The sequence below is a fragment of the Candidozyma haemuli genome (assembly GCF_002926055.2).
Source record: "Candidozyma haemuli strain B11899 chromosome Unknown A_2014730914, whole genome shotgun sequence".
Lineage (NCBI taxonomy): Eukaryota > Fungi > Ascomycota > Pichiomycetes > Serinales > Metschnikowiaceae > Candidozyma > Candidozyma haemuli.
This window is the reverse complement of record NW_020289906.1, coordinates 719,491-743,289: the sequence shown is the minus strand read 5'-3', so window position 1 is coordinate 743,289 and position 23,799 is coordinate 719,491. Positions and strand designations below refer to the sequence as shown.

At 44.7% G+C, this 23,799-nt stretch overlaps 8 protein-coding genes and 1 non-coding gene across 9 annotated transcripts; 4 read left to right on the top strand and 5 right to left on the bottom strand. All coding sequences in view use genetic code 12, as the record gives it.

The window, feature by feature from the left end:
* Positions 1-50: 50 nt before the first annotated feature.
* Positions 51-3,128, bottom strand: CXQ85_000323 (fungal specific transcription factor domain-containing protein; the record flags this gene model as incomplete). The annotated part of the gene is made up of 1 exon (XM_025484073.1): positions 51-3,128. One exon carries the CDS (start codon positions 3,126-3,128, stop codon positions 51-53), a length of 3,078 nt encoding a protein of 1,025 aa, XP_025342288.1.
* A 1,126-nt stretch (positions 3,129-4,254) lies between these two features.
* On the bottom strand, positions 4,255-6,009 carry CXQ85_000322 (dolichol kinase; the record flags this gene model as incomplete). The annotated part of the gene is made up of 1 exon (XM_025484072.1): positions 4,255-6,009. One exon carries the CDS (start codon positions 6,007-6,009, stop codon positions 4,255-4,257), a length of 1,755 nt encoding a protein of 584 aa, XP_025342287.1.
* Positions 6,010-6,143: 134 nt separating this feature from the next.
* On the bottom strand, positions 6,144-6,225 carry CXQ85_000321. Its single transcript has one exon. It is a non-coding gene; the product is annotated as a tRNA-Leu (tRNA).
* A 1,803-nt stretch (positions 6,226-8,028) lies between these two features.
* GLX3 (glutathione-independent methylglyoxalase) lies at positions 8,029-8,730 on the top strand (the record flags this gene model as incomplete). The annotated part of the gene is made up of 1 exon (XM_025484071.1): positions 8,029-8,730. One exon carries the CDS (start codon positions 8,029-8,031, stop codon positions 8,728-8,730), a length of 702 nt encoding a protein of 233 aa, XP_025342286.1.
* Positions 8,731-8,795: 65 nt separating this feature from the next.
* On the bottom strand, positions 8,796-12,043 carry APL5 (Apl5p; the record flags this gene model as incomplete). Its single annotated transcript, XM_025484070.1, has 2 exons — positions 8,796-9,187; positions 9,232-12,043. The coding sequence occupies 2 exons, from the start codon at positions 12,041-12,043 to the stop codon at positions 8,796-8,798; spliced, it is 3,204 nt and encodes a 1,067-aa protein (XP_025342285.1).
* A 219-nt stretch (positions 12,044-12,262) lies between these two features.
* CXQ85_000318 (uncharacterized protein) lies at positions 12,263-12,835 on the top strand (the record flags this gene model as incomplete). Its single annotated transcript, XM_025484069.1, has 1 exon — positions 12,263-12,835. One exon carries the CDS (start codon positions 12,263-12,265, stop codon positions 12,833-12,835), a length of 573 nt encoding a protein of 190 aa, XP_025342284.1.
* A 44-nt stretch (positions 12,836-12,879) lies between these two features.
* On the bottom strand, positions 12,880-15,011 carry CXQ85_000317 (putative metalloendopeptidase; the record flags this gene model as incomplete). The annotated part of the gene is made up of 2 exons (XM_025484068.1): positions 12,880-12,882; positions 12,906-15,011. 2 exons carry the CDS (start codon positions 15,009-15,011, stop codon positions 12,880-12,882), a joined length of 2,109 nt encoding a protein of 702 aa, XP_025342283.1.
* A 327-nt stretch (positions 15,012-15,338) lies between these two features.
* SMC3 (cohesin subunit) lies at positions 15,339-21,749 on the top strand (the record flags this gene model as incomplete). The annotated part of the gene is made up of 2 exons (XM_025484067.1): positions 15,339-17,685; positions 18,208-21,749. The coding sequence occupies 2 exons, from the start codon at positions 15,339-15,341 to the stop codon at positions 21,747-21,749; spliced, it is 5,889 nt and encodes a 1,962-aa protein (XP_025342282.1).
* Positions 21,750-22,015: 266 nt separating this feature from the next.
* SLD1 (Sld1p) lies at positions 22,016-23,746 on the top strand (the record flags this gene model as incomplete). The annotated part of the gene is made up of 1 exon (XM_025484066.1): positions 22,016-23,746. The coding sequence occupies one exon, from the start codon at positions 22,016-22,018 to the stop codon at positions 23,744-23,746; it is 1,731 nt and encodes a 576-aa protein (XP_025342281.1).
* Positions 23,747-23,799: the final 53 nt, after the last annotated feature.

Sequence of the window (23,799 nt, the reverse complement as noted above, 5' to 3'; positions counted from 1 at the left end):
AACTATCTACTATCAACTGTTGATCATTCTGCATAGTCTATAAATGTTAATTAGTTTGGTCCTTGAAAACCAGGTTGTGGCGGATTGAAGTATCCTTGCGGCACGTTGGGCATTTGGGCAGACTGGGCGTAACCCAACTCGGAAGCCTCTTTGTCTTCATCCTCTTCAGGCTGAAGCTGGGAAGGTCTTCCACCTTGTTGGCCACCCATCATGTTGTTGTAAGGAACACCGCCTTTTTGACCTGCGCCATTAACCTGGTTGTTCATGTTTGTTGCCAATTGACCATTCATATGCTGTAAGTCCTGGCCTTGAGGAGGGCCTTGGATGTTGTTGTTAGAATTCATGTCGCTATTGCGAGGGGGCATGCTTTGGCCTCCCATGTGCTGCTGAGGCATAGAATGCTGGTTTTGAGGCATAGAATGCTGATTCTGAGACATGGGGTGCTGCTGCTGCTGAGGCATTTTCAGATTCATCTGGCGCTGTTGTGGGAACTGATTCTGTCTTGGAACCAGGAACTGCGAAGACTCTCTGCTTCTCATGGGCAGGGGTTGTTGAACGTTTTCGAATTGAACATGCGATGGAACTTGAGACAGAAGTTGTGGGTCTCTTTGGGATACGTGTGGTCCTTGGGACATCTGTTGTGGCTGGGGAGCTTGCTGGGCCACATCAGGATTTTGGTTCCATACAGCCGGGAACTGATCTTGACCTTGCATGTTATACTGATTGAGCACATCTTGACTCATTGAATTTGGCTGCAAGTTTTTGTTGTAGCTTGGATCCTCGAACATCAGTGGGCCCATTTCATCGTCAGATGGACTACTGAGATAATATGGAATATTCTCAGCATTGAGCCAGAATGGATCCTTAAATGAGAAGCCCAAAATTTTATCCAAGTCGTCAGTTTCGAGGTTTGGTGCCTTGTTAGAATCATCTTGATGGTGATAATCTCTCTTCTTAATAAGAGTGTTGATATGCTGGAGATCCTTGTTGATCAAGTACAAGATGTTGGTCGACCACAACCTCACATCCTCGCCCAACTGATCAGTAAGCTGGGAGGACAACTGAAGAAGGTCGTTGAGCTTCTGTTCAATATGCTTCAAGAAAGTGTCAGAATCACCTTGGATGAACTCCTTTGCCTTGTAATTAAGAAGTGTGAATATAACGATGATACCTTGGTACATGAATGAGTTGAGGAATGGGTAGTCAATACGGAAGACTTTACCAAGCTTGGTCCTGCTCAAAGCTTTACCATTCTCGTGGATGAAATGAGGTGTAATTCTCAGTAAAAAGTCCTTGGAAAACTCAACTGTGTAATCAAGGAATCTCAGAATCGAGTCACACATTGCTTCAAGGAGATACTTGTTATCCTCTGGACCCAAGAACTGGTTGCTGAATGGCTCAAGCAACTTAGCCCTGTTGATATGCAAAATAATCAAGTCCACCACGGCTGGCTCTCTTTCAACTGCCATAGGCATGTGACATGTTTCATCAACCTTCTCAGCCAGGCCTTGATGCTGAGTCTGATACTCTTGACTGACGAACCATGTGAGTTTCTCACATTCTTCCTTGAATCTAGCATCTAGACGCATGACATCAGAAATAGTAAAGTTCATCATGAAACTTTCAATGAGCATCATGTTAGACAAACGGAGACACTCACTAAGGCCCATCTTTAACTGCACCTGTGTCTTCTCGGAGTCCAAGCGAAGCTTGGCGAGATTCTGCTGATTGGAAGTGAACAAGACAACCGAATTGACCTGGATAGAGATTGGGTTTGGACGACCCAAAACTGAGCAAAGCTGGCCACACATATACTTCAAAGCAAACCAGACCTTGAATCTTGGCACATCACTATCAGCTTCATCCTCATCGGACACATCATCGTCTTTTTCTTCAACCTTGACTCCACCGTCGGCAGGTTCATCACGCAAATCTTTCTTTTGGGACATTTCAGCAAGCTTGACAGGAGCTTCCTCTAGACTGTCGTTCGTTGTTCTCATGTTCACCATGACGTGAAGTCCGATGGCGTATGCAACTGCACAGCAGTGGAATAACATGGACCAAGATTCCTCGTAACGCTGGTCAATAAAGTACCACTCAGTACACAAGATGTAAGCCTGGACAGTCATGATGGACTCGTTCAAAAGGTTATGACGTAACTTGGTGAATCCACGGTAAAGCACGTTTTTCACCAAGTTGGAGCATCTTTTATGCAAAGTGACCATAGAGTCGATAGGTTCTTCCGTAAGACCGCTTTCGTTGTAGTTCTTCGGCGTAAGACGCAGAACCAGCAATATTAAAACCATATGCAATAGAAGCAAGTCGTCGTCATTCTCCCACTCTTTATCGGAGATCTTATCGTACAGATTAATAAACTCTATCAAGACAGGTTTTGAAATGAAAGATCTGTAAGCACTATGCTCGAAGAAGTGATCTATAAGTCTCTTGATGACATCGAGGTTTTCTTCTTGTTTGCCGTCCTTTCCAATCAACCATGGCAAAGGTTTCTTGGAGAAAGCAATATCTGAGTTGCCCTCAACGTCCATACTTTCTGAATCAGAGCCGTTGCGCTTCTTCTTTGCTGGATGACTTTCATTGTTGAACGGCGTGCTGCTGGAATCAGATTTTTGCGGAGAATCGCCGTTCTGGCCGTTAGTGTTCTTCAGTCGGAGCGCTTCGATCATATAGTTCGAAGACGAAGGTCCATAGTACTTTTCACCAAGTTCGGTGGTTTCACCGGCGATTTCAATACCGTGCTCATCGTCGTGCTCAGTATTCTGAGTTCTATCGAGCGTCTGGAGCTTCGAACGCAACTCGTGGTTCTTCTGGGTCAACTTAAAGTTCTCATGAAGCACCGCTAGCTTCTCCTTTCTAAGCAACTCCACCTCATCGTGCAAGCGATGAACCTCCGATGGAGAGTTGGAGTCCAGCTGGGACGAAGACCGCACGGGGCTCATATCGTGGATATGGGAGTGGTGATCGTGTTCATTTGATATGTTGATGTTACGGAACTTGCTTGGGAACTCACAAATCACGCCCTTCTTCACACACTGGTTGCATGGTTTCTTCTTATTACACTTGATCTTCTTTCGACGGCATGAAATACACGATATAGGATAGTCAGACATGGCGTAAGGAGTGGACTGGGAAAGTACGGGAGAAACCAGTGATATATTCTTCAACTAAGAAAAAGGACGTGGGAAGGAAAGGCAAAGTTACACCGGCCAGGTGGGTTGAAGAAGCACTAAAAAAATAATGAATATTCTCAGTGTACTTCGGTCAGCCTCAAAATCTACATATTCCTCTCGCCGCAACTCCATGCCTGTCTGGCAGGCAACGATGCACCGTGCAGCGTAAGACTGTACAATTTTTACTTATTTCATACCCCCAGTATGTGGCGCAAACTTGCCCAGCATGTGGCGAATGTACATCGCTTGTTTGACTACCAAGGCTAGCCGGGACGGGCGGGCCGTCAATAAAAAAGTTTTCACCTCCATCGCCATCTCTCTATAATCTTTGTTCTCTAACACTACCCCATCTTGGGCCTGGGGAAGTTGCTTTTGCTCCGTTGCTCCATGCCTATGTCTGGCGTTTAACTCTGGCTGGAGACGGTGCGCTTCCTATACACTTTTTCGTCATGTCTCAGAAATAGCAACCCAGCTTCGGGATTCCTTGTGGGTGTGCATTTTGTGTAGCTGTGCCATCGGCGGCTGCTTTCTTTGTCCTTCGATGGATTTCTTTTGCTGACTTGAGACAGATAGGTTTTTTTTTTCTTTTCTTTCCGTGTGGCATGGCTACACTGTTTACGGGTTCTTCTCGGTTAAGCATGCTGGAGACTTTTGGGAGTAAATGGCTGCGAATGGGAAAAAGTACTAAGCGCACTGTTAAGTGCTTTGCAAACCGTTGAGTCTAAAGGGCCCTGACATTTAGGCACAACCTCCAAAAACCTTAAAACTGTCCCTAGATATTCCTTGCAAGTTTGCTGGCGTTTGACGCAGGTTACTTGAGACACTTACCGTGAATAAACACCTTTGCTGGACTTCTCTAGCAAAGAACATTACCGCGGAGCGCTACAATTACGATAAGCTTAGCCTACGCTTCAACCTAGAATCTCTAATTGGTTACCTATGTAGTAGCCTTTCTCTGATTATGCTTTGTTTTTTGGCCCCCCACTTTGTTCACTTTGTGATTGCGGCGGCGGCCATGCAACTCAACCGTTGACCATCGTTAACAATAGCGTCCCTTTGCAGTCACCTAGAACGTGCGGTTGAGCAAGTCATATGTCAACGTGACAACGCATGGAATCAAAATGTTGTCATTGAGCGTAGCTGATCCTTCCAAGATACCAGCAACCATGGCAATGATGAAGGTGTTTTCCCAGTTCTTCACTCTGTTCTCTTCTGGCAAGAGGTAAAAGTCAATCACCACAAATGACGCAAATGTGACAACCATAAACGTGATAGTGCCTTCTAAGGTTCTTTCTGCACCTTTCCATTTGATTCTGCCAAAACGCTTGCCAACGATAGATGCTAATGAATCACCCAAACCGAGTGTCACCAATCCCATGTATGATCTCAAATTGACAACATCTCCAAGAGCGTAACCGTATGCCAATGGTGCCGCAACACCTGCAAGTAGGAAAATGTAAGACAAGTTGAGAGGTCCTTTGAGATCTTTATCATCTTGGAAGAACCTCAACTCGGTGTACAAGAACTCACCAAGGAAGGTAATTCTGGTACTTCTAATCATTTCAATCACAATGAAAACGACAAGAGAGCCCAACAATGCAATAGCGGTAAATTCAGGTTGGTGAACAAAAGCAGGGTATGCAAGGCAAATCACCAACATAAAGTGCCAGACCTTTCTGCGGAGGTTGAGATTGATCTTGTTGTTGTATGCTAACCAAAAGACAACTGGGATACCACCTAAAAGACAGGTAAGCCAGTAAATGATCAAGTGCAAGCGAGACTCAGACTCCAACACGTAATCAATCAACCACAACACAGGATCCTTCTCGCTCAATTCCTTTGTGAATAAATAGTTCATAGCAAAGTAGAACACACCGGCAAAGACAACAGCAATAAGGACGGCCACTGTCTTCCTCAAAAAGTTCTGTGCCATTCTCAAGTACACCCAGTAGAGCTGGTAAGCAGCGAACGAGGCAACGATGAGAGATATAAGGAGCTCACGGAAAAGCACCAACGGGAATGGTTGAGTCTCTGTGTCAAAGTTGTACAACAAGTTAACGAGAAGTACACTGATCATATGGATCTCAGATGGCAACATGGTAGCCAACTTGACACTGGTCTCTTCATCTTCACCCAATTCATTCCATCCGTCCAAGATATACTCAAAGGAAAAGTAGGAAAGCACCACACGAAGGAAATAGGTCACCTCCAACGTCAGTGAATCGTTATAAATATAGTAAAACACGAACGAGGAAAGCACCTTGGCAACGATATGAAGCTCTCTGATTGCAAAGTTGTTCAAAGCCAAGTTCACCTGGAAAAATGGAGCGTTTGTGTCGCCCAAAAGCACATACAGCAAAATAGGAATGACAAACGCATACAAGGTGTTGAAATCAGGCAACGTTGGAGCCCTGAACCGGTCAGGCTCATCTTTATGCTTTTTCAACATCGAACGATGGTTAAGCCACATGGCCAAAACAGCACCAACAAGATTAAATGCAACAGATGTAATTGTCTTATTGTCCTTGATGTTGGTCAAGTACACATAGAAGATCTGTCCAATGTAAAGCACCGTCATGATCTGGGCAGCTTTACAGAAATCCATGTAAATATTAAGGAAATCCTGAAACTCATAGATCACATTCCATGGGAAGTTGTACTGGGATGGGTCGTCGCTTTCCACCATTCTTTGGGGTTGAGGTTCCTCCACCTGCTTAGCAGAGGTCTCCTCGGCATTGGCATCGTAATTTTGGAAAACAGATGCTGTGGTCCTGGCAGAAGCAGACTTTTCAGCCTTTGTAGCCTCCTTTCTTCTGGCCATGCCTTTGTAGTGGGTAAGTTTTGGAAAGAAGTGGGGCAGGTGGTCAATTTAATTAATTAGACCCACTGGGGCCTGGGTGCAGTGTAAGCGATGGTGGGAAGTCGAACCAAGAAAAATGAAAAAAAAAAATATAATGACTCCGGCGTGATTCGAACACGCGCATCTTACGATAACAGAACTTGAGTCTGCCGCCTTAGACCGCTCGGCCACAGAGCCACTTGTGAAGGTTCAAAGGAGCTGGTTAGATAAGAAGAATAAAGAAATACCTTCATTTTGAGCTCTCTCGTGACCCAGAAAAGCTATATTTTTGATATTTGTATCATTTGAATTCTATTTAGTCAAATAATACGCAGGTGGCCCTCAAATAGCTCTAGAAAGCCTGAAAAGCGAGATATTGTCAAAACTAGACCAAACACCCATGTGACCTTGGCTTGTGACCTTCCTTCGCTACATATCACTGTCGATATAGCATATTACTCACCCTGTGAGCCACCTGATTGCTTCCTCGTCATCTAAAATGCTAGTAAGGTGTTTTTCTTGACCATCATGTATGGTTTACGACTTCATCTCTTAGGGGTCTGGTCGAGCCGTGAAGCACGCAAAGATTTCGGAGAGAAAAAATTTCTATATCTACCAGGAGCTAAAAAGAATCCTACTGACAATCTGTTCCTTGTTTTTCTTCCCTTTTTTTAACCAACTTGTGTGCCCTTTGGCTTGGAGTAACTGGGTTATCCCGAGAGTATCTGCAGTATTTTGCAGCCATCCTGATCTCCCTATCTTTCCATAACCAAAGCACTATTGACTTGTAATTTCTTCCTTCTTGGATATTGGGATAAGGCTATAGAGAAGCATTCGTAATTGCAAATCAGTCACATCACTCTGGAACCGCCGTGTCCAGTTGGTATGTTGAAAATAAGGCTTCCAAAACCCACAGTGCATTACTAAGTCTACGATAATGTCCACTTAAGTCATTCAGATATGGTAATAATATTTTAAGGCACTATTCTAATCGGTCAACAGCTGAGGTCAAACTCATATGTGTTCCCTCCGCGTAGATCAGTCTCAGGCTCATAGAACTTACCTCTTACTACGAAACAACATAGATCAGGCTTATGCTCTATTGATACATCACCACATTTGCTTGCATCAGATAACTGTAAGTCACTTTATTTCTAAGTTTTTTTTTAGCTGGCAAAGGGTAGCACGGTATGCTAACTTTTTGCCTCTATTTAAAGTGTTACTCAGCTCAACCATTTTAACCAGTTGATCCAGAAGGGCAATTCTGGACATCACGAGGAGAATCTCTTCGATCTCTTAAGTTCACCGCTTGTTTCCCTTCTCAGTGTAAGCCTGTCATATTTCAAGTGGTTGTTAAACCCGATGTTTCTGGCCCATGCAGCTGCACAGGCGGTAAAACCGGACTTCAATGACGACACCCACCGCATCTTCCCGTCATTTTATGTCATTTTTGGCAGTGAATTGGTGAAGAATTGACGATTAAGTGTTAAGGAAGGCATTAATATTGTCTCTCCCAAGACAGACCATCAATTGCCCATCAAACCTGGTTTTTCGCAGCCATTAAACACTGGCAACTACATAAGCTCAACGGACAACGACGCCAAAAACTTGACATAGCCATCTCCATGCATCTGATTCGGAAACCATTGCTTTTCGGGATGCTTCAAACCTCCGTTAAATCCCTAAAGACCGTGCGGGAGACCATATTTACGCTTTCTTACTAAGCCTATTGTACCTCGAGACACTAACAAACCTTAACACAATGGCCATTTACAATTTGGTGCCAAAGGGACTCTTCCCGCGTAGCAGATCCCTCTATACCACGGGTCTCCCTAAGTGCTTAAATCCCTTGACTTTATTTGTCAGCCAAGCCGCAGTTTGACCTCTAAAGGCACAGAAGCAACTCAAGAAGCGTTGCGCATATAACCATACATATATAAAGAGGTGGGGCCCCCATGCCCTAAACCTTTATTACCTGGTATTAACTCAATTACTTCAAATATGGTTAAAGCTTTAATTGCACTTTCTTCTTACGACGGCGCTTTCTACGATGACGGTTCCAAGACCGGTGTCTACTTCGTGGAGGCTTACCACCCATGGGAGTACTTCCACAAGCAGGGAGTCGATGTGACGTTTATTTCTGAAACTGGTACTTTTGGCTGGGACGAACACTCAATTGCCGATTCTGCTTTGCAAGGCGAGGAGAAGAAGGTCTATGACGACTCGAACTCTGCGTTTAACAAGGCTGTTCAGGGCGTGAAGAAGCCCTCTGACGTCAAGGCTTCTGACTATGACATCTTCCTTGCTGCTGGTGGCCATGGCGCTGCTTTCGATTTCCCAAAGGCTGAAGGTTTGCACAAGTTGGCTGCTGAGCTTTATGCTAACGGTAAGGCTGTTGCTGCTGTTTGCCATGGTCCATTGATCTTTGACAACTGGAAGTCTGCTTCTGGTGAGACCATCATCAGAGGAAAGAAGATCACTGGTTTCTCTGATGATGGTGAGAAACAGCTTGGTGTTGTTGAGGCCATGAAGAAGTACGGCTTGTCTACTCCAAGAGAGGCTGCTGAGCGTAATGATGCTCTCTATGTCGAGCCACCTGCTCCATGGGAAGCTTTTGTGGTTGTTGATGGTAACTTGATTAGCGGTGTCAACCCTGCCTCTGCTACTAAGACTGCTGAGAAGTCTCTTGCTGTGGTTTCTTAAGAGACTTGTACGACTTTAACGTTATCGTGTATATGATTATATGCTTCATCTGATCAGAGGGTACTCTAATCCAAAATGACTGCTTTCTTTTTCTTCTTTTTGGTTTTTGGTTTCAGGCTTACTTCAATAGCCTGTTGGTCTGTGATGACTTCAGGAGTTGCACTCTTCACTTCAGGAACCGTTTCTGCGTCGGCCTCTACTGGCTTCTTAGATTCGGCTTCGCCTTCTTCACCTGTGTTCTCCGCCTCAGGCTTGTCAGCCTTAGGTTCCCCAACAGTGCTGGTCTCTTCAGTTGGTTTCGATTTGGTCTTCTTCGACTTACTCTTCGACTTTTCCTTGTCGGCCTTTTTCTTCTTCTTTGCTTCCTTAGCAAACTTCTTCTTTTCCTTCTCCTCGAGCTGTTGTCTCAACGCATCCAAGTCCACATCATACTCCTCTGCTCTAGGGTCAGCAGCTTCTGCAGGGAAGAGTTAATATCGAAGTTGTCGAGGTTTGAAGAACTGATCAAAATTCTGTTCAGTTTCTTCTTTTTGTTAGCATCCAGGTCCCCTAACTCTGAAACTTGGCCTGGAACGTCCCCTCCAAGACTTTCTTCACTGAGCACTGTCACCTTATGCTTCTTGATCTTCTTGCTCTTCTTCGCTTCCTTCTTTGCGAGTTCATCAAGAGATACAAACGAATTCTTTTCGCTTGGTGTTTCTGAAGCGGCATTGTCAGATGGAGTGTTCAAAAGTTGAGGTTTCAGCTTTGAGCGTCCCTTCTTTTCGCTCGGCGTGATATAGAACGGATCATCCTTCATTCTTTCCAAACGCTCCCTGGTGACCTCTTCATCCACCTTTGTTCTTTCCTCCTTCTCTATCGGTGTTTCTTCGTCAGACTCTTCATCGCTGTAGAAGATATCAATTTGTTGATCTTCAATCAAGCAATAACTAGGTGGAGTGTTAATAGGGACATCAAGCTCGAGATCATCCGGCAAACCCACCATCTTTTGTGCAGAAGCAGCGACGGGATTGAGCGTGTAGCCTTTGAAGAATGACGGTAATACTGAGGTCAAAAGATGTGGAACCTCGTGTGTCTCGTTAACATCGAAATCAGTATTGTTTGAATTACCATTAGCCTGCTCCTGGTCTTCGTCAAGAGGTGTCTCCTCCTGTGAGACTTCTTCATCAGATGAGTCATCTGAATCTGACGATGCTTCTTCCTCTTCATCGCTTTCTTCTTCCTGTGACAGTTCATTTGAAGAGGTTGGTTGATTCTTCTTGTAGAATACAAGTTCATCATCCTCGAGCTTTTTCAACAAAGGAGAGTTTTCGCCTCCCATGGCATCCAAACTGAGACGTAAAAACTCCAACCAGGATAATGCTCTTTCTTGTACTTCATAGTCGCTATTTTGTTCCCAGTTCTCCAAAAACTTTATGCTTTTGAGAAGGAAGTATGCCAATTGACCGTACTGTTGCAGCGGCATCTTTCCCAGTTGATCATAGTAGGAAATATAATCGGTCACCAAATCACTGTAAAGCTTGACCAATGCGGGAATTAAAGTGGTCTGTACTTCGGGGTTGGGAAGTTGTATCAATAGTTGGGAAATTGGGAAACGGGTAGGACCAGAAAGTTTCTTATCGACATAACTGTTAATGATGGTGTTTAACATCTGGATCTTGTATCCAAGTGCAAAGTCTTGATTATCATCGTCTTCCTCATCTGAATCATCATCTGTATTGCCAAGTTCACCGACATACTCACCCATAAGCCAATAGATGTCTCTCATTAGCAAAGGACTGTATTGTAATGTGCGTTCGTCCTTGACGAACTCATAAACGACATTCTTCATTAAGTAGGGACGAAGTGAAGGTACCTTAGTAGCAACAGTCTTGAATTCAGCACCTAACTTACGTGCAATAATGTCCAGTGTACGTTTCGACAACGCAGGAGCTGCATTTGGAGATCCTTTGGTAACGACTGGTAGAAGGGTCATGTTCACGACATCCTTAAGAACAGTGACATACCAGTTGAAGTTTGGAATGTTTGCGTAGTTATCCTTCGAGGCGATTTGCAAGATCTTAGATGCAATTTCTAGCTTCAAGCTTTCTGGGATATGCGTACTTGACTCATCAGGAACTAGCTGAAGAAGCAACACTCTAATTAGCTCAAGAATGTTGTCCTCGGTGACGAGATATTGGCAGATTTCAAGGGCCTTCTTCATCACAATGGTATCCTTGACTTCCAAACTATGCATCACGTAACCAGAAACACCATTGACCTTATGCATGAATTCAGGGTAAACCTTTAAGATGCTGATCAAAGCAATGAGACCAACAAAGCGTAAGTTTGCGTCACCCTTAGCAAAGAATGATATAAGATGCGTAATGCATTCTTTGGCGATCTCCTTGTCTCTTGATGAAGTAGGCGAAAGCATTCCACCGTTAACAATACAACTTATACTTTCGTAGACCAACGAGGTTGCCTCTGTTTTAGACATGAGCGATAGTATAGATGGAAGGATTCTCTTTTTCATTCTAGGCTCCACCTTCAGCAAGCTTTGAAAGAGCTTGAGAATACGGATAATGAGCCAATTGTTCTGTGTCTCCTCGAGGATGGAGAAGAACTTTGGCAAGTATGCAATGAATATGTTGGGGTTCTTTTTAGAGATCTCACAGACCACGGTGATGGTGGCGCTGACGACGGCAATGTCTTCATCATCTAGTTTCTCAATCACCCTGGGCAAGCTGGACCTTAGACTCTCTGGATACTGCAAGAAGATCTTGAAAAGCGCCAACACGGCCTTCTTACGAATGTAAGGCTTCGAATGCGTAAGTTTCACCAACACATCATCCACAATGTCCTGGGCCAAGTTCGGCGTAACTATGGTGGCTATACCACTCAACGCGAGACCAATCTCAATGTGGTTATGGGAGCTCAAGTCTTTTTTAAACTGATTGGTAGCCAATATAAGCAAGTCCTTTTCGTTCTTAAACGATTGCATCGCCGCAAGGTACCCAATTCTTTTTTGCTGGAACCTCGAAGAACTCATGATCTCCAAGATCTGGAAATTGCACCAGCTCATATCAAAGCCATACATTTCCAAGTAAGCAAGCTTCAAAACAGCCGTAGCCTTCACCTCAAGATCAGTAGTGGTCAACTCGTTCTTGCACTCTTCGATTGCATTGTCCAAGAAGTCACGGAGACTCTCGGGGGACTCTTTGAAGTGGGCCCGAATACCCTTGATAAGATCGTTCAAGGATTTCTCAAACGAGATCCCAAACGGCTTGAGGCGTGCAAGCATCTCAGAGCTCTGCATCTGAAACGAAGACATTTGGTGCCACAAGGTAGTTTTGTTGGTTTGGGGTTTCTAGTGGTGGTGATGTTTTTTCTCACTTTCTCCAGAGTTTGAGAACGTCTAACTTATTCTCGTGAGCTTGTTCACTATCAAATCTCCTGCACCAAAGGCACCTACCTTCCTAGTACCAACTGCTTTTGGCTTCACCAGACTACTACAAGAAGGAGGAAGAAGAATATTTATTAATTGTCCTCAATGAGTTCTGGGTCGGATATCCTGATTGGCCTGATGGATCAGGCTCCCGAGTCGCCTCTGTTTCCTACGGTTGAGCCGGATATGAGCGATACTAATGAAGAGTCTGAGGACGAGTTTATCACCAGTGACGAGGAGCTTTTAAGTGGTATGATCTCTAATGACGAGCTGCGACAGCACTATGGACAAGCAACAACAATGGCTGATCATACAGATTACTTTGAAAAGTCAATCACGAATGCCATGGAGTCGTTACAGTTGGATAAGTCTCTAGTTGCGCAGGCGCAATTGAGTGGACGGATCAACAACAAGAACCAGCAGCTTATCGAGGTGAACGAGCAGCTTTGTTCGAAGTTGGAGTCGCTTAAGCAGCAGTACGAGTATCACATTGCCAGGAACCGTTTGGGAGTGCTTGAGCGGGACCTAGATAATATCACCTCTCGTATAGAGACATTGAAGAACGGTTCTAAGAAGTCGGTCTTGTTTGGCAATGGCAAGCTTGGAGTAGCTAAAAAATATCCAATTGAGTATAATAGGGCCAAGGATAAGGTCCTAGACCGTGTTTCCGACCCGTAATCTAACTAAGCCTGGCGTAAATAATGCCTAACCCGTCCATCCATCTACTCGTGTAGCCATACATACCCACGATCTGGTACTCAGGCCCAGGTGTTGACAACGACGACAAGTGGCCTCCACTAGCGTTACCCAACATAGGAGATGCACGGCCTTGGTTCGTGTGGATCCTCATAGCATCCAACCATTGGCCATTTCTGAAACTGAATCTCTCCACGGTTTCGCCTTGCTGGAGGTTAAAGTCGGTGTAATGTGACTTCTTGTTGCCTAGTGTGACCTCACCTCCACCTGATCCAGATTGTCTCTGGTCCAGAATGTTCAATTTGTTCATAAAACGATTCAAGCCGCCCGAGCTTTTGGCTGGCACCGGTGGCTTATCCTCTTGTCCTGAGGTGCTGTTATAAAAGATTGTAAAGCCATCTAACGCTCCACCATGGTACACTCTTACCTTGTAAATACCCTTGGCATCGAAGCCAATGTATTTCATTTCTCCCTTTTCAGATCCGAGCAAGGCACTTTTGATACCTGTGATGTTGCCCCGGCCAAGGCCAAAGTCGCTCTTGATGGTGTTTGCCAGATGGCAATGTTTTTTAAAGTCTGGGATCCACAAGTCGCCTGCTACTGAAAGTACTCTGACAGAGAAATTGGCGCTTGCGTCTCCCTTTTGGTTTCTAATGTCTCTCAAACATTGATTGTAGTCAAGGTTAATTTCGTGCTGGAGACCAGGACCGCCATATGATTTTGGATAATATGTCGTGTGGAAACGGGCCAAGTCCTGATCAACAAGCTCAACCATGAAAATGCCGGCGTCCGACTTGACGCTAACCTTTCCCTCTCCAACCGGGTACAGCAATGGCACTTCACCATTCTGATACAGGTTATCTGGCTTCATGGTGGTGTTGTAACTTTTTGGGAACGAAGGGTCAGAATCGTCAATTGGGATTGTAAACGAATCGTGGTAGAAGTAACGAATGAGGTCACGAATGTTCCAGTGGCATTCTCTGGGCCACAGACCATCTGGGTTGATGATTCTTCCATTCGATCCGTCTCTAATACACCTCACTTCACGAGTGACAAAACAACGGTTCCACCAAATGTAATCACGAAGCATGACACCGTCTGTTTGATGAGGCAGGCCAAACAGATGGCCAATCTCGTGCATAAAAGCACCCAAGCAAATGTTATGGCACTCCCAAGTCGTTCCACACTGGTTCGCATCATTGGCGACTTCGTTAATGGAAAGTTTTGTGCCGTCAGTAAGCGTGGTTGAGATTTGTGGGAAGGTGAAAGGGTAAGAATGAAGTCCATGGGAACCAAAGATTGCTAGCTTGACGTCTCCTGTTCCGCCACCTAAAGCAGCATGTGTAGTAACAAACTTTTTGTTCCATGTAGAGTCCATGTAGAGAACAGCACACTGAATAGCTGTGTTATTTTGCTTATAGGGACCAATAAGATCTGGAGAGTTCCTGATCAAATCGATGGCATGGTTAAACAACCAGCCCTTATCCTTAGCATCTGAAACCTGCTGTGCAATGTCACGGTTTCTGAGTTCACTAACCGTCTTTGGAGACCGTAAAACGTGAACTTTCACTTCTTGATGTGGAGTTGGCGATTCCACGTTGTAGCCAAAGATCCCCTGGTGCAGCACCGTCTCCTCCACAAACTGAAACGATCTATTGCTGAGTCCAAGCCGGTGAAACTCATCCTGAGTAAACGCCTGCATCATTCTAGCAGCAACTTTAAGTCTTTGAATGCCAGTATCCAAGTTAGCATACTGGCCCTGGTTTGTCTTATACTTGGGCATATCATACGTCCCATTTGAGTCTCTTCCCAAAATAATACACAAGTGCACAGGCTTATTCTGGGGCAAAGGATTGAAAAACAAGGTCAACTTCCCTGAATCAACCACATTCTGGTGGTTCACAGGGAACCCACTGCCATCCAAATGGGCCCGATCAAGGATATGGATCTCGAAATTGTTCTCTTCACCAGGCGAAACATGAACAAACGCCTTAAACTGGCCATTATTCACCTCAAAGAACTGCGGTGGAAACACCTTATTGGCGTTATTCACAAACTGAACAAGGCCACTCTGTACGTGGGCTGTGGTCCTTCCAGAGACAATGACCGAAGGCAGCGACACAATCTCGCCACTATTGTAATTGAGCAGGACAGTCATGGTGAAATCAAACTCTAGTAACTTTTTAAACCTCTTTTATGTACTTTTAATGTATCTTTGTATGTCAATGGATGGTACTCCAGTCTCGGTAGAAGTAGTAACCGAACCAGTCGCAGCAGCAGCTGAAGAATATGTAGTGCGATAGTGAAGGGTGCGGCTGCTTGCGGGATCTGAAACCGCGCTTGTGGAGTAAGATTAAAAACAACAAGACCAAACAAGCATTGCCTGGGTGCTATAGTTTGAAGAAGAACAAAAGACCTTTTTTGTTGTAAAGCAGGTGTGGATAACTCAAGGTGTATTTGTGTCAATTGCTAGTTTGTTCCTATTATGGCAAAACATTATACTCGTGCAGTTCTGGGGAAGGAGCCTGGTGGGTCTCCCACAGATGCGATTGACCTTTCTGATGTGGAAGAGGTGGGTGACGACATTGAGGAGGTTAAAGCGAGTGTTCGTGATCTGAGTTCGCCTGAGGTTGAACGGTTTGTCGAGACTATGCTTAAAATGGAACGTCGTACGAGAGGTGATAGGGCTAAGGGGAAGAACCTGGAGAGCCTGGAGAAGGCGGAGAAGCTGGAGAATGATTCTGGAAAGAAGGCTAAGAAGCTGGAAAGGAAGAAGATTAAAAAGCCGGAATTGGACGATGTGGACAAGAAGCCTTCGAAGAAGGCTTCGGGGAAGAATGAAACCCCCGAAGTGGACTCCGAGAAGGAAGATGAAGAGAAAGCTGCGGCAGACGAGCCAGTGGCTTCGGATTCGGCTTCGGAGGATATCACTTTCTTGGACGAAAAGGAACTGCTGCCTCGCCAGTTGCGTAAACGTCGTGCTTCCCTGAACGGTCTAGTGAATAAAACTCCGAAGAAGAGTAGGGCAACCAAGAAGAAGGAGGAAGCTGACTCGAAAGAAGACAAAAATGGTGATATTAAGAAAGAGGAACATCAAGATTCACAGGAACCCCCCGGATCTGACGCTTCTAAGATTGAAGATGGCTCGGCGCAGCCTGAGTCTGACCCAGAGTCGAGTTTTGAAGACGAAAATGATGTCAAACCAGAATATAAGCCCAGGTCTGGTCGTACCAAGACCCGTGGTCTGTCCAGAAGCATAAAGGCCGAAAACTCAAACCCGGAGGACCCTATTAATGTCGATGAATCTAATATTAGTGAATCTGAGGACGATATAATGGAGAGCCCTGCAGTGATAGAAATCGGCAGTGATAGCGACAATGATGGCGAAGAAGAAGTGAGAAATATTCCTCACACAAGCTCGGCAGGCCCTCGTTCCCAAATTCAGCTTCTTTCTAACTTCAGTCATGAACTTACCTCGCTGACGCCAGACCATAGTATTAACGTGGATACCGTGAGTTTCCACGAACTCATTGGCGCTGAGGATTTGGCGGAAACAGTCCAGTTTAATTTTAATGTTGATATCGACTACTTCATTAACTTCCTTCATCCTGAGTTTCTCAAGAAACGCCGGAAGCTTACGTTTGTCACAGGAACCCCATTCTTATCTTCCCATCCCAGGCGTAAGGATATTGAGAAAAAGTGTAACATAGAGGAAATTATCGCCAATCTTCCCAACCGTTTTGCCTCCCATCACACTAAAATGATGATCAACTTCTTTAATGCTGGTGCCGTTGAGATTGTTATCATGACTGCTAACATCACTCAACTTGACTTCAATGGGCTCACGCAAGCTTGTTGGAGATCGGGAAAGCTATATCCTGGAAAAACCACCGGCCTCACTGGAAAGCAATTCAGATTGGATTTAATGCGCTACTTGGCTTCTTACAAACAGGAGGTGACAAACACCTTGCTCAAAAAGCTTGATCATCTTGATTACAGTGACATTAAAGTGGCGCTTGTTGCTTCCGCTCCAGGAACATACAAAATGAGTGATATTGAAAGGGGTGATGTTTATGGTTTTGGAAAACTCAGACAAGCACTTGAAAGGAACGACCTTTTAATTGATTCGAATAAAGGTACGCATAACGTCTTGGCGCAGGTTACCTCGATGGCGTACCCTTTCAGAAGTACTAAAGGACAGACTGCTTCGGTATTCAGTCATTTACTATGCCCACTTTTCTTCAAAGAATGGAAGAAAGATCTTGCTCCGGGTGCTTACTCCTTCGAGGAGCACCAAGAGGACTACAGCTATAGGCCGCATATACTTTTCCCAACTGTTGAAGACGTGAGACACAGTAACTTTGGGTATATGAGTGGGTCCGCTTTACACTTCAAGTATGAAGATACTGCAACACATCGTGCACAATACGAGCAAAACTTACGCCCTTACTTGCGGAAGTGGAATTATGGTGAAACTAAAACAGGTCGTGAGTTAGTTCCGCCTCATGTCAAGTACTATGCTGTGGATAACGCAGACGGCTGGAAATCACTTAAGTGGGTCCTCATAGGGAGCCATAATCTTTCAAAACAGGCCTGGGGTCTGCCGGTGCAACGTACGAACGGGGAAACGTACGAGGTTGGAAGCTACGAGCTTAGTATTTTAATACCCCGAAAAGAGAAGCCTCTTGTTGCTTCTTACAAGAGAGATACTTTGGAAAATGCCGGCAAGGAGCCAGTGCGTTTCCCCTTCAGCTTGCCTCCAACGTCTTACAGCCTGTCAGACAAGCCATGGAGCCCAGGCTCAAACTTAGGCAGCAAAAAGGACCGCTGGGGTAATGTCCATCAGGGAGGCTTCTCATTGTAATATTATGTAATTTGATGAATATAATCTGACTAGTGAAATGACATTCGTAATCTTGGAAACCAATTTATGAATTGTTTTCAAATTTTTAAAACAAATTTTACAATTTCAATACTCTTGAAATTTGAAGTCAATGAAATATCACTTACTGTTCATGAAAAACACGTAAAACTACAGTTTCGCAGCCATTTTGCTATTTTTCAGTAGACTCATAAGACATGTAAACATACAAGAAGGAAGTAAAAAACGCCCAATAATTTTTACAAAAACCCATAAATAACAACCAGGAACATCAAGAGACATCAGAGTCACCCCCTTGGTTTTTCTTATCCTCCCCTTCCTTGTCACCAACGATGTCCACCTCTCCCATACAAATCATCCCAGGACTGTTATGCGCGGGATCAACTAGACGTGTTTTCGCGTCAACAAACACCAACAAAACTTGAACTACTCCACCAAAGAACCACTTCCATGCACATTAAAAAAATCACAGTGCAAGGTTTCAAAACCTTCAAGGCAACCACGGTGGTGGACGACTTGTCGCCCGAATTCAACGTTGTGGTGGGCAGAAACGGGTCGGGTAAATCCAACTTCTTCGCTGCCATCAGGTTCGTGCTTTCTGATGCGTATACACATATGACGAGGGAGGAGCGTCAGGGGCTCATTCATGAAGGCTCTGGAACGGTGATGTCAGCATTTGTGGAGATTCTTTTTGATAATAGTGATAAGAGGTTTCCTCTTCCTCATGATGAGGTTGCAATCAGAAGAACCATTGGGTTGAAGAAAGATGACTATTCGCTTGATGGAAAGCTTGTCACGAGGTCTGATGTTATGAACTTGCTAGAGAGTGCTGGCTTCTCCAGACTGAACCCGTACTATATTGTTCCTCAGGGCAGAATCACGTCGATAACGAATTCGAGGGATTCAGAGAGATTGAACTTGTTGAAGGATGTCAGTGGCGCTAAAGTGTTCGAGACCAAGCTTAAGGAATCTTCACGCGAGATGTCCAACTCAGATTTGAAAATGCAGCGTATTATTGAGGCCATGGAGAGGCTTGATAATAAGTTGGCTGACTTGGCCATCGAGCTGAATGATTTGAAGGATTTCCAGTCGTTTGAAAGCAACAGGAAAGTGCTTGAGTTCCACTTGTTCGATCGTGAATTGACCAACCTTAATACCCAAAACGAAACCCTCGAGGAATCCTACGATGCCTTGTTACATCAGACGAGGAAAGACCTTGAGGATATCGAGAAACGCGAGAAATTGTGCGAGGACCTTCTGGGCAAAATGAAGAGCATCCGTCATTCCATTACCTTAGCGACCCTTGAGAAACAGCAGGCTGATTCCGACTACTATCGCATTCTTCAGGAGATTGGTGTGAAGGAGGCCAATGAAAAAGAGCTCGAGGCTAGTCTTGGAAATGCTCAAAGCGAAGCACAAGAACACGCTCAGAAACGTGAGAAATTTAGTGCTCTCCTCCAAGCTCACGAAGAGAAGATCAACAGCGAGCTCAGACCGCAGTTAAATAAGCTTCTCGAGGAAGAGACTCGCCTCAAGGAAGAGATCAACAAACTTGGAGCCAAACAATCGGCTCTCTACTCTAAACAAAGCAGATTCCAAAGTTTCTCAGATAAAGATGGCAGAGATAATTGGCTCAAGGAGCAGTTAACGGGATTGAATGATTTGCTCGAGACTAAACGTGCTGAACACGAGAAGGCGTTAGAAGAATACTCTGAACTTGAAACACAGTTTACTGACGTCAAAAAGCTAGTCAAAGAGAGCAGAGTAAAGTCAGATCAAGGAGCATCGCAGATGGCCGACAAAAACATAGATGCTGAAGTCAGCAAAACCAAGGGCCATGTTGCCGAGCTTACCGAGAAAAGGAAAGCGCTTTGGAGAGAAGATATCAAACTTCGATCTCTTCACGAGGCAACCGAATTGGAACTTTCCGATGCCAACCATAAGGTGAGTCAGACAATGGCACGCTCTCAGGCGGAAGGTTTAAAGGAAGTGCAGAACATCACAGAACGTCTCAACTTACAGGGATCTGTTTATGGTCCACTTTCAGACCTTTTCGTTGTATCTGACAAGTATAAGACTGCAGTGGAAGTCATCGCCGGTACCTCCTTGTTCCATGTAGTCGTTGACAACGATGAGACAGCGCTGATCATCATGAAGGAGTTGCAAAGACTTAAGAAAGGAAGGGTGACTTTTATGCCTTTGAACAGAATCTACACTCCACCAATTTCATTCCCTGACCAGGAAGAGCAGGAGTTCATTCCGCTTATCAAGAAGATCAGACATGATGAAGACTTGGTTGGAAAAGCTATTGAGCATGTTTTCGGTAGAGCAATTGTTTGCAAAGATCTTCACCGTGGTGCTGAGCTCGCACGGATGCATAAGCTTACTGCCATTACATTAGATGGTGATCGTGCCAGTAACCAAGGTGTTATGACTGGTGGTTTTAGAGAGTATAAAAACTCCAGACTCGATGCGCTCAGAATTCAAACAAAGAAGAGAAATGAACTTAAGAGGTTACTGGAGGCTATTAAGGTGTGTGCTGGAAACTTACTGGATGTGGATAAGGAACTATCAGAAACGAATGTCAAACTCGATGAACAACTTAACGAATTGAATACCATGAAATTAGATCGCGAGAGACGAAAGGCAGAGTTGAGTCAGCGTCTCAACAACAAGTTCATGATCGAGAAGAAGCTCTTGACTGCTAACAGAGATGCATCGAATGTTGCTAACACGTTGCGTTCCATTGAAGCGAAAAAGGTCCAATTTACTGATGAGCTTGCCTCTGATTTCACGGTCCAATTGAGCGAAGCTGAAATGCAAAAGCTTGCTGATATCAATCAAGAGCTCGAGAAATGCGAAGGCCGTCTTGATACTATCGTCTCCGAGGTGTCCTTGAAGGAAACTGAGATTGCCAAGTTGGAAGCAGAATGTGTTCAATGGAACTCACACTTGTCTGTTGAATTTAATGAATTCAGCGAACGTGAAAGAAGTATCGAGCTTACTACATTGCAAAAGGAGCTTGGTTCATTGCGCTCAAAGGTTTCCGCCGTCAAGCGTAACTGCGACAATACAAATAAAGAGTTGGAGAAACTTAATACTAAGATGACGGATAACCAGAAGAAACTTGATGACGCTAACAAAGAGCAAGCTTCACTGGTAAAGCGCCTCGAGAAATTAAGCAAGAAGACTGAGAACATCCAATCGAAGAGATCCATTCTCGACGCTAGAAGAAAGGAACTTCAGGCTAAGGTGGGTAACCTTGGTGTCTTGCCCGAAGAAGCATTCGAAGCTAACAAGTTTGAAGAACGTACGCTGGACGACCTTCTCGCAGAGCTCACGTCGGTGAACGGCGAGCTTAAGAAGTATGCTCATATCAACAAGAAGGCGATGGAACAGTTCAATACGTTCAAGAGAGAACAGGAAGATCTTGTTACCAGAAAAGACGAGTTGGTGAGATCTAAGGAATCTATTGAGAAGCTTATTGAGTCCTTGAGCCAGCAGAAGCACCATGCCATCATGAACTGTTTCCGCCAAGTCTCGAAGAGTTTCCACGAGATCTTCGAGAAACTTGTCCCTAATGGTGCCGGTGAATTGGTATTACTTCGGAAAGAGGGTGTTACAGACGACCAATCTCCAGATCTCTACAATGGTGTGTCGCTTACTGTCTCGTTCAACTCCAAGAGCGACGAACAACAACACATTGAGCAGTTATCCGGTGGCCAGAAGTCTCTTTGTGCCATAGCACTCATCCTCGCTATCCAGAGATGCGATCCAGCTCCATTCTACTTGTTTGACGAGATTGATGCCAACTTGGACACACAATACCGTACTGCTGTGGCCAACATGATCAAGTCGTTAGCGCAAGATGCCCAATTCATCTGTACCACTTTCAGACCTGAAATGCTTCAAGCCGCCGGTAACTTTTACGGTGTTTCTTTTGCAGACAAGGTCAGCAGCATCACTGGAATCGAAAGATCTGAAGCCCTTCTGTTCGTGGAAGGCCAGCGATAAGCATTCTGCAGAGCCTACACAAACCCGAGGCTCCTGTGTTCCACCTCACATCCAGCATATCTTAATCAAACCGCCTATATTGGCATTAATTAATATTTTTAAAACCCTATCTATTTATTTTTTTTTTCCGTAAACCGTTATCAGGGCTGTGCCTTACATCCAGCCTCATTCTGATTGGAACCTTACCGTATGTAGAACATCAACCCACAAATCGCGAAGGGGTCCAAATTGCAAAAAACCAACTCCCACGTTCTTCCCATATCACCATGCCAGATAAGATTCTTCTGCCTCAACAGGTCCAGAATCTCATCGCCCAAGGCAAAGCCATAGTCATATATAAAGATTATGTGCTTAATCTTACGCCTTGGCTTCCTTACCATCCTGGAGGAGACAAGGCTGTTTTCCATATGGTAGGCAGAGACGCTACCGACGAGATGTTGGCATACCACGGTCCCGAGGCGATCGCTGTATTTCACAAGTGGAAAATAGGGCGTATTAATTATCCTTGGAAAAATATCTTGCCGCCAATTCAGGGCGCTGTTTATAAAGAGGGTATTAAAGTACACCGTGATGGGAAGCTAGGAGACCTCTTGGACGCATCTGGAAAGGAGGAATCTTCGTCAAGTGCCGAGATTTCCAGTGCTAGCTCTTCTGATATGGACGTTGAAGACCCTGGTTTATCTGAGAATTACTATAAGAGCGGTTACCCTCCTCAGAAGGTGTCTCCAGTTGTCCCACAGAATGTCGAGGTTGTATCGCCAGCTAATGTCGATAAAGTTTTTCCGGTGGACCATAAACTGATTATTGTTGATCCAAAAGAAACTTTAAACAGCTATGATAACGAACTTTCACGTCGTGACATGCTCTCTCTTCCAGCATTGGATTATGGTACTCAGACCAACTTGAGAGACAAGTATAACGCTTTGCACGCCAAGGTGATCAAGGCTGGCTTGTATCAATGTGAGTACGGCAACTATATCCGTGAACTCGTCAAGATCGGTTCTCTTGCTTTATATTCATTCTCGTTCCTTCACTTGGGCTACTACACTATCAGTGCTGTGCTTATCGCTATGGCATGGCACCAAATGACGTTTATTGCACACGATGCTGGCCACGTCTCAATAACTCATAACTACCAGTTCGACAATACTTTTGGTATGCTTATCGCCTCATGGTTCGGTGGTCTCAGTCTCGGGTGGTGGAAACGTAACCATAATGTCCACCACCTTATTACCAACGATCCAGTTCACGACCCAGATATCCAGCACTTACCTTTCTTTGCCGTCAGTGTTAGGTTGTTTGATAATGTTTACTCGACGTACTACGATAAGTTCTTGTGGTTCGATGCTATCGCTCGCAAGACCATCCCATTGCAAGAATACCTTTATTATCCAATCTTGGCCTTCGGCCGCTTCAATTTGTACAGATTGCTGTGGACCCATGTCTTGATGGGCGAGGGCCCACGTCGTGGATCGGCTGCGTGGTTTAGGTGGTTTGAATTGGCTGGATTGTCATTCTTTTTCTACTGGTTTTTCTATGTTGTGGTCGGTCACCATGTCGAAGGCGGATGGAACAAGACTTGGTACGTGTTGGTATCTCACATGTGTACTATGCTTGTTCATGTCCAGATCACGCTTTCCCATTTCGCCATGTCCACTGCTGATTTGGGTGTAAGCGAGTCCTTTGCTTCCAGACAATTGAGAACGACTATGGATGTCGACTGTCCCGCTTGGCTCGACTTTTTGCATGGTGGCCTCCAGTTCCAAGCGATTCACCACTTGTTTCCACGTTTGCCTAGACATAATCTTAGAAAGGCACAGCCATACGTTCTTGATTTCTGCAAAGAGGTCGGATTGCCATATTCTATCTATGGATTTGGAAAGGGTAATGAAATCATCATTGGAAAGCTCGCAGAGATCGGCAAGCAATGCTCTATCATGTTAGATTGCACCAAGAAGTTACAAGAGGAAAAGACTCCAGTCACGGAGATGATTTAAGGATAAAAGTTCTACGGATATATAGGTTAGGCAATGCAGGCTATGGAATTATG